Source organism: Rhinoraja longicauda, chromosome 43 (genome assembly GCF_053455715.1).
Source record: "Rhinoraja longicauda isolate Sanriku21f chromosome 43, sRhiLon1.1, whole genome shotgun sequence".
Classification (NCBI taxonomy): Eukaryota; Metazoa; Chordata; class Chondrichthyes; order Rajiformes; family Arhynchobatidae; genus Rhinoraja; species Rhinoraja longicauda.
In genome coordinates, this window is record NC_135995.1 from 7,505,528 (window position 1) to 7,514,909 (window position 9,382).

At 43.9% G+C, this 9,382-nt stretch overlaps 1 protein-coding gene across 1 annotated transcript in view; it reads left to right on the plus strand.

Annotated features, from left to right (window-relative positions):
* The window catches only part of LOC144612180 (cell adhesion molecule CEACAM5-like), a 56,765-nt gene extending 48,082 nt beyond the window's left edge, over nt 1-8,683 (plus strand). Inside the window, exons 8-9 of the mRNA XM_078431739.1 lie at nt 3,285-3,398; nt 6,842-8,683. Coding sequence (XP_078287865.1) covers nt 3,285-3,397 — 113 coding nt within the window. The 3' untranslated portion in view covers nt 3,398; nt 6,842-8,683. The remainder of the gene's footprint in view (nt 1-3,284; nt 3,399-6,841) is intronic.
* The last annotated feature ends 699 nt before the right edge of the window (nt 8,684-9,382 follow it).

A 9,382-nucleotide genomic window follows, 5' to 3' on the forward strand; every position in this document is an offset into this window, starting at 1 on the left:
GATGTCCACATGGTCAACGAGTTGTCCACATGGTCAAACAGTTGTCCCACTGGTTAATGAGATGTCCACATGGTCAATGAGGTGTCCCACTGGTCAATGAGCTGTCCCACAGGTCAATGAGATGTCCCACTGGTCAATGAGATGTCCACATGGTCAATGAGATGTCTACATGGTCAATCAGATGTCCCACTGGTCAATGAGATGTCCCACTGGTCAATGAGATGTCCACATGGTCAATGAGATGTCCCACTGGTCAATGAGATGTCCCACTGGTCAATCAGATGTCCCAGTGGTCATTGAGTTGCCTCCATGGTTCACAAAGTTATCTCCAGGGCCAATAAGTTGTGCCACTCGTCAACGAGTTGTCCACATGGTCAAACAGTTGTCCCACTGGTCAATGAGATGTCCACAGAGTCAACGAGAGGTCCCACTGGGCAATGAGATGCCTCCATGGTTCACAAAGTTATCTCCAGGGCCAATGAGTTGTGTCACTGGTCAATGAGATGTCCCACTGGTCAATGCGATGTCCCACTGGTCAATGCGTTGTCCCACTGGTCAATGAGCTGTCCCACTAGTCAATGAGTTGTCCAATTGGTCAATGAGATGTCCCACAGGTCAATGAGTTGTCCCAATGATCAATGAGTTGTCCCACTGGTCAATGAGATGTCCCCATGGTCAATGAGATGTCCCACTGGTCAATGAGATGTCCCACTGGTCAATGAGTTGTCTCACTGGTCAATGAGATGTCCCCATGGTCAATGAGATTTCCCACTGGTCAATGAGATGTCCCACTGGTCAATGAGTTGTCCCACTGGTCAATGAGTTGTCCCACTGGTTAATGAGATTTCCCCATATCCCCCTGGTCAATGAGTTGTCCAATTGGTCAATGGGTTGTCCCACTGGTCAATGAGTTGTCCCACTGGTCAATCAGATGTCCCACTGGTCAATGAGTTGTCCCACTGGTTATGAGATGTCCCCATGTCCCCCTGGTCAATGAGTTGTCCACATGGTCAACCCTTACTACTCAATTATTTGTTAATCCGCGTTAAAAATACTCAATGACTTGGCCCCCACAGACGTAAGTGGCAATGAGTTCCACAGATTCACCACCCTCTGACTAAAGAAATTCCTCCTTATCTCCTTTGTAAAGGAATGTCCTATTCAGAGGCTGTGCCCTCTGGTCCTCGAATCTCCCACTAGTGGAAACATCATGGTTCATTAATTGTCTCTGTGGTTCATGAGTTGTCCCAGTTGGTTCATGAGTTGTCCCCATGGTTCACAAGAGAACATCCAGCGAATTGCCTTCCACTGCTTTCTCTGCCACAGAAGGCAGTGGAGGCCAATTCACTGGATGTTTTCAAGGGAGAGTTAGAATTAGCTCTTAGGGCTAACGGAATCAAGGGATATGGGAAGAAGGTAGGAACAGGGTACTGATTTTGGATGATCAGCCATGATCATATATTTTTTATTTTTTTATTTTTTTTATTTTATTTAAATTTTAACAAAACAAATACATGTATGAACTCATAGTACGCGATGGTACCTACATTATAAATTCGATTATACATTTAAATTCGATTATACCTGTATTGTTCTGTATTATCTCCCCACCCATCTATTATCAATTACAATCTTTTTTAAGGGAAAAGTTAGGTAATTCAATGTCTCTATTTCAGATTAAAGGAATCGAATCCTTGATTCAGGGCAAGGGAATGAAAAAAATTATATCATCAATGTATAAACTACTACAGATATCTAGTCCAAAGATAGGAATTCATAAAGCAAGACAAAGATGGGAAACAGATCTTAATATTATTATTGATGAACCAAGTTGGGAAAGACTGTGTTTAGATAGTATGAAAAATACTATTAATGTGAGATACAGCTTAGTACAGTATAATTTTTTGCAGCAACTATATTTAACCCCGGAAAAATTAAATAAATTTAAACCAAACTCATCTGAAAGGTGTTTTAGATGCAACCAAGACGTGGGCACTTTTATACACTCTACATGGACATGTCAGAAGGTAATTCCTTTTTGGCAAGACCTAAAAAAGTTTTTAGATCAATTGATGAATAAGATCATACCAATGGATTCAAGGTTGTTTTTGCTAGGAGATACAAAAGGAATAATACCAAAGCTAAGTTTGGATAAACATCAAGAAAGATTTCTCAAAATATCATTAGCAGTAGCAAAAAAATGTGTTGCGGTCACATGGAAAGAACAAAATGAAATAAGATTTGAAAGATGGCATGCAGAAATGCGGAGTTGTATCCCATTAGAAAAAGCAACGTATAATCTGAGAAATGGATATGACTTCTTTTTGAAGGTGTGGAACCCATTCATGGCAAAGCTAGGATTAAGAATAGGAAGTAGTTAAATTCAGGATTGCTTTGATACCTAACAAGAATTTAAAAAGAAACTACTCGGAAGTGACTCCCTCAGGACTCCAGGTTTTTCTTTTTCTTTCTTTCTTCTGCTTTTTCTTTTTCCTTCTTTTGAACTGGGGGGTGGGGGGGTGGGGGGGAGGGGAGAAAATACAGAACAATACGTGTATAATCGAAGTTATAGGTCAGTGACTATTGTTTACTAAGGAATGTAAAATGTATAACGTATGGGTTCTGTTAAAATTTAAATAAAATATTTTTTTTTAAAAAGAAAGAAGAAAGAAGGGAACCTGGAGACAAGAAGGAAACACTTCCGGCTAATTTCTTATTAAATTCTTTTTAGGGGTATCAAAACAATCCTGAAATTAAATATTTCCAATTCTTAATCCTAGTTTTAAAGGGGTTGTGGGTGGGGAGATAATACAGAACAATACAGGTATAATCGAATTTAAATGTATAATCAAATTTATAATGTACTCGCGTACTATGAGTTCATACATGTATTTGTTTTGTTAAAATTTAAATTAAATAAAAAAAATTTTTTTTAAAGTGAACGGGTTCCAAAGTTTCAAAAAGAAATCATATTTATCTCTCAGATTATAAGTAGCTTTTTGTAATGGGATACAACTACGCATTTCTGCATACCATCTTGCAATTCTTATTTCATTGTGATCTTTCCAAGTGACCGCCACACATTTTTTTGCTATTGCTATTGCTATTTTGAGAAATCTTTCCTGATATTTATCTAAAATGAATCTTGGTAATATTCCTATCAGGAAAGATTTCTCAAAATAGCCATGATCATATTGAATGGTGGTGCTGTCTCGAAGGGCTGAATGGCCCACTCTTACACCTATCGTTTATGGTTCTAATGACTGTTGTTTTCTTTCTTTGAGAATCGAACGATCTGGAGGACTATGGGAATAAGTCATGGATTGCCGCTGCTGTGGTTGGTTTTTTGGTCATCATCGCCATCAGTGCCTGTGCATTCTTCAGAAACAAAACTTAGAGTAAGTCTGACTCTCGACACCCACACCTCCGACGTCCACACTTTGCCCTTCGTAAGTGATAGGAGCAAAATTAGGACCTTCGGCCCATCGAGTCCACACCGCCATTCAATCTTGGCTGATCTATCTCGCCCTCCGAAAACCCCATTCTCCTGCCTTCTCTCCATAACCCATGACACCTGTACTGATGAACGAGGATGTTGCCAGGACTAGAGGGTGTGAGCTACAGGGAGAGGTTGAGAATGCTGGGGCTCTACTCCTTGGAGCGCAGGAGGATGAGGGGCAATAGACAATAGACAATAGACAATAGGTGCAGGAGGAGGCCATTCGGCCCTTCGAGCCAGCACCGCCATTCAATGTGATCATGGCTGATCATTCTCAATCAGTACCCCGTTCCTGCCTTCTCCCCATAACCCCTGACTCCGCTTTCCTTAAGAGTTCTATCTAACTCTCTCTCACTCGGAATGCATTCAGAGAATTGGCCTCCACTGCCTTCTGAAGCAGAGAATTCCACAGATTCACAACTCTCTGACTGAAAAAGTTTTTCCTCATCTCTGTTCTAAATGGCCGACCCCTTATTCTTAAACTGTGGCCCCTTGTTCTGGACTCCCCCAACATTGGGAACATGTTTCCTGCCTCTAACGTGTCCAACCCCTTAATAATCTTAGACGTTTCGATAAGATCTCCTCTCATCCTTCTAAATTCCAGTGTATACAAGCCCAGTCGCTCCAGTCTTTCAACATATGATAGTCCCGCCATTCCGGGAATTAACCTAGTAAACCTACGCTGCACGCCCTCAATAGCAAGAATATCCTTCCTCAAATTTGGAGACCAAAACTGCACACAGTACTCCAGGTGCGGTCTCACCAGGGCCCTGTACAACTGCAGAAGGGCCTCTTTGCTCCTAATCTCAACTCCTCTTGTTATGAAGGTCAACATTCCATTGGCTTTCTTCACTGCCTGCTGTACCTGCATGCTTCCTTTCAGTGACTGATGCACTAGGACACCCAGATCTCGTTGTACGTCTCCTGTTCCTAACTTGACACCATTCAGATAATATCTGAATCTGAATATCTAATATCTGGGCGATCTTTTGAGGTTGTTAAAATCATGAGAGGAATAGATCGGGTAGATGCAAAGAGTCTCTTGCCCAGAGTAGGGGAATCGAGGACCAGAGGACACGGGTTCAAGGTGAAGGGGAAAAGATTTAACAGGACTAAAATAAAAATTTAAAATTAAAAGTTGAAACTTGAATTAGGGGTTAGATGTACAACTGTGGTTATTGTCTCCCGGATCTACTCCCTTTAATTTTTATAGTTATATCTTTTTTTTTAATCCTCTTATTCTCTCTTCCCAATAGTTTATAGTTTTTGTTTGTTTTTTTTTTGTTTTTTTTCCTTTCTTCTTTATATTATTATTTTTTATTTTCTCTCTTTAAAAATTTAAAAATTGAAGCTATGTAAGAACTCTGTAACAAATGTGTTTTTTATTTCTATTTGTACATATGCTTTTCAAAAATTAAAAAAAAAAAAAAAAAAGATTTAACAGGAATCTGAGGCAAGGACGATCCCAATGTTTAAGAAGCAGTTTGACAAGTACATGGGCAGGGCAGGTTTGGAGGGATATGGACCAAATGCAGGTAGATGGGGCATGTTGGACGGTCTGGACAAGTTGTGCCGAAAGACCTGTTTCCCCACTGTATCACTCAATTACCCTTAGAAATATCCCTTGGCCTCCACGGCCGTCTTTGGCAATGAATTCCACAGACTCACCACACTCTGACTAAAGAAATTCCTCATCTCCTTCCTAAAGGAGCGTCATTTTAATTCTGAGGCTGTGCCCCCTGGTCCTAGACTCTCCCACTCTTGGACAAACATCCTCTCCACATCCACTCTATCCAGGCCGCTCACTATTCGTCCTGTTGTAAGTCACAGAGTAACCGAGGTGTGTATATCCAGAATGTGAACATTTAAAAAAATATTCAGGTAACTGTGCCACCTAAACTTTGGTGTATCGAACCAAGTAATCGAGCGTTTGTCGGCACTGGGCCTGTACTCGCTGGAGTTTAGAAGGATGAAGGCGGGCCTCATCGAAACGTGTCGAATAATGAAAGGCCTGGATAGAGTGGATGTTGGAGAGGATGTTTCCACTAATGGGAGAGTCTAGGACTAGTCATAGCTTCAGAATTAAAGGACGATCCTTTTGGAAGGAGATGAGGAGGAATTTCTTTGGACAGAGAGTGGTGAATCTGTGGAATTCATTGCCACAGAATCACAATAGACAATAGGTGCAGGATGGGGCCATTCGGCCCTTCGAGCCAGCAACGCCATTCAATGTGATAATTCTCAATCAGTACCCCGTTCCAGCCTTCTCCCCATACCCCTGACTCCGCTATCCTTAAGAGCTCTATCTAGCTCTCTCTTGAATGCATTCACAGAATTGGCCTCAACTGCCTTCTGTGGCAGAGAATCCCACAGATTCACCACTCTCTGTGTGAAAAAAAACGTTCTCATCTCGGTCCTACAAGACTTCCCCCTTATCCTTAAACTGTGACCCCTTGTTCTGGACTTCCCCAACATCGGGGACAATCATCCTGCATCTAGCCTGTCCAACCCCTTAAAAAATCGTGTAAGTTTCTATACGATCCCCCCTCAATCTTCCAAATCCCAGCGAATACAAGCCGAGTCTATTCAGTCTTTCTTCATATGAAAGTCCTGCCATCCCAGGGATCAATCTGGTGAACCTTCTCTGTACTCCCTCTTTGGCAAGAATGAAAGCGGACCTCATCGAAACGTGCAGAATAGTGAAAGACCTGGATAGAGGGGATGTTGGAGAGGATGTTTCCACTCGTGGGAGAGTCTAGGACTAGTCATAGCCTCAGAATTAAAGGACGATCCTTTTGGAAGGAGATGAGGAGGATTTTTTTTAGACAGAGAGTGGTGAATCTGTGGAATTCATTGCCACAGAATCACCTCTCATCCTCCTGCGCTCCAAGGAATAGAGTCCCACATTACTCACCCTCTCCCTGTAGCTCAGACCCTCTAGTTCTGGCAACACCCTCGTAAGAATATTCTTCGTCAGTGCAGGCGTCAAGGGTTATGGAGAGAAGGCAGGAGAATGGGGGTTTTCGGAGGGAGAGATAGATCAGCCAAGATTGAATGGCGGAGTGGACTCGATGGGCCGAAGGTCTTAATTCTGCTCCTATCACTTACGTAGGACAAAGTGTGCAGGGCAAGTCAGTGGATATACTTAAGGCAGAGGTAGATAGATTCTTAACTGGTGCGGGCGAAGGCCGGAGAATGGGGTACACACAAGACCCCAGTGTGCGTAGGGTTATGTTAGTGCGCGGGGATCGCTGGGCGGCGCGGACCCGGTGGGCCGAAGAGCCTGTTTCCGCGCTGTATCTCGACTCTGAACTAAACCTTTTCCTTGTACCTTATCTCCAGCGGACATACGGTGGTTGGTGCGGGCGTGATTTTGCACCACACCCCGCCCCACCCTATCCACGAAGAAACCTGCTGGAATTCTCGCTCCTGGACGTCTATCTCCTGCTGAAATCGTACACCGTTGTGGCTCGCCGCTGTGGCGTTGAGATGGTTGGTCGGTGCTAGTCCGATGGCAGTCGGGAATTCCGCGCACCGACCCCTCCCCCACAACGTGGCACATTGCCAACGAAGCACCACTTGCAAACAGGCCTTTGTAATAAAGTTTTATTAAAGTTATATATTTTTTCCCTTGTTACCAGCTGGTGACGTTGAACGAGCATCCTACCTTCCTGCTTTCCCGGGAAGCAGACACGTAGAAACATAGAAAATAGGCGCAGGAGTAGGCCATTCGGCCCTTCGAGCCTGTACGCACCGCCATTCAATATGATCATGGCTGATCATCCAGCTCAGTATCCCGTACCTGCCTTCTCTCCATATCCCCTGATCCCTTTAGCCACAAGGGCCACATCTAACTCCCTCTTAAATATAGCCAATGAACAGGCCTCAACTACCTTCTGTGGCAGAGAATTCCACAGATTCACCACTCTCTGTGTGAAAAAAAAAATTCTCATCTCGGTCCTAAAAGACTTCCCCCTTATCCTTAAGCTGTGACCCCTGGTTCTGGACTTCCCCAACATCGGGAACAATCTTCCAGCATCCAGCCTGTCCGACCCCTTAAGAAATTTATATGTTTCTATGAGATCCCCCCTCAATCTTCTAAATTCCAGCGAGTACAAGCCGAGTCTATCCAGTCTTTCTTCATATGAAAGTCCTGCCATCCCAGGAATCAATCTGGTGAACCTTCTCTGTACTCCCTCTAAGGCTGGAATGTCTTTCCTCAGATTAGGAGACCAAAACTGTACACAATACTCCAGGTGCGGTCTCACCAATGCCCTGTACAACTGCAGCAGAACCACCCTGCTCGTATACTCAAATCCTTTTGCCATGACACATTTGGGGGTCACGGATATATTGAGGTGGTTTACAGTTATTCCCCAATCACCCCCCACAAAACCACGGCCAGTTATTTCGGGGTACGGCATCGCCCTCCCAACGCCCAAGTGTCGCTTCTGAACATTAAATTGTCTTCTTTGTAAATAGTTCAGTCTCTTGTTTCCCAATATTGGGGGGGAGTCCAGAACCAGGGGTCACACAGTTTAAGAATAAGGGGTAGGCCATTTACGACTGAGATTAGCAGACAGTTACGAATCTGTGCAATTCTTTGCCACAGAAGGCAGTGGAGGTCAATTCACTGTATGTTCTCAAGAGTTACGTTTAGCTCTTAGGGCTAACGGAATTAAGGGATATGGGGAGAAAGCAGGAACGGGGTACTGATTTTGGATGATCAGCCATGATCATATTGAATGGTGGTGCTGTCTCGAAGGGCCGAATGGCCCACTCTTACACCTATCGTCTATGTTTCTAACGACTGTGCTGTTTTCTTTCTTTGAGAATCGAACGATCTGGAGGACTATCGAGTCCACACCGCCATTCAATCTTGGCTGATCTTGGAAAGACTGGAGCGGCTAGGCTTGTATACACTGGAATTTAGAAGGATGAGAGGGGATCTTATCGAGACGTATAAGATTATTAAGTGGTTTGACACGTTAGAGGCAATGAAACATGTTCCCAATGTTGGGGGAGTCCAGAACAAGGGGCCACAGTTTAAGAGGGAGGGGAGAAAATACAGAACAATACGTGTATAATCGAAGTTATAGGTCAGTGACTATTGTTTACTAAGGAATGTAAAATGTATAACGTATGGGTTCTGTTAAAATTTAAATAAAATATAATTTAAATAACTGTCTGCTAATCTCAGTCGTAAAAAAAGAATAAGGGGTAGGCCATTTAGAACGGAGATGAGGAAAAACCTTTTCAGTCAGAGAGTTATGAATCTGTGGAATTCACTGCCTCAGAAGGCAGCGGAGGACGATTTTCTCTGGATGCTTTCAAAAGAGAGAGCAAGATTTAGCTCTTTGTGAACCATGGAGACAACTCATGAACCACTGGGACAAAGCATGAACCACAGAGACAACTAATGAACCATGATGTTTCCACTAGGGCCGAATGGGACTCCTGCACTAGGGGCTAGTGTAGATGGGACTAGTGTAGATGGGACTTGGAAACATGACGTTGTGGAGGAACTCAGCGGGTCAGGCAGCATCTGTGAAAAGGAATGGACAGGCGATGTTTCGGGACTTTGAAGAAGGCAACTGTCTGAAGAAGGGTCCCGACCCGAAAAATCACCTGTCTGTTTCCCTCCACAGATGCTGCCTGACCCGCTGAGATGGGGCATGTTGGCCGGTGTGGGCAAGGTGGGACTAGTGTAGATGGGGGCATGTTGGCCGGTGTGGGCAGGTGGGACTAGTGTAGATGGGGCATGTTGGTCGGTGTGGGCAGGTGGGACTAGTGTAGATGGGGCATGTTGGTCAGTGTGGGCAGGTGGGACTAGTGTAGATGGGGCATCTTGGTCAGTGTGGTCGTGTGGGACTAGTGTAGATG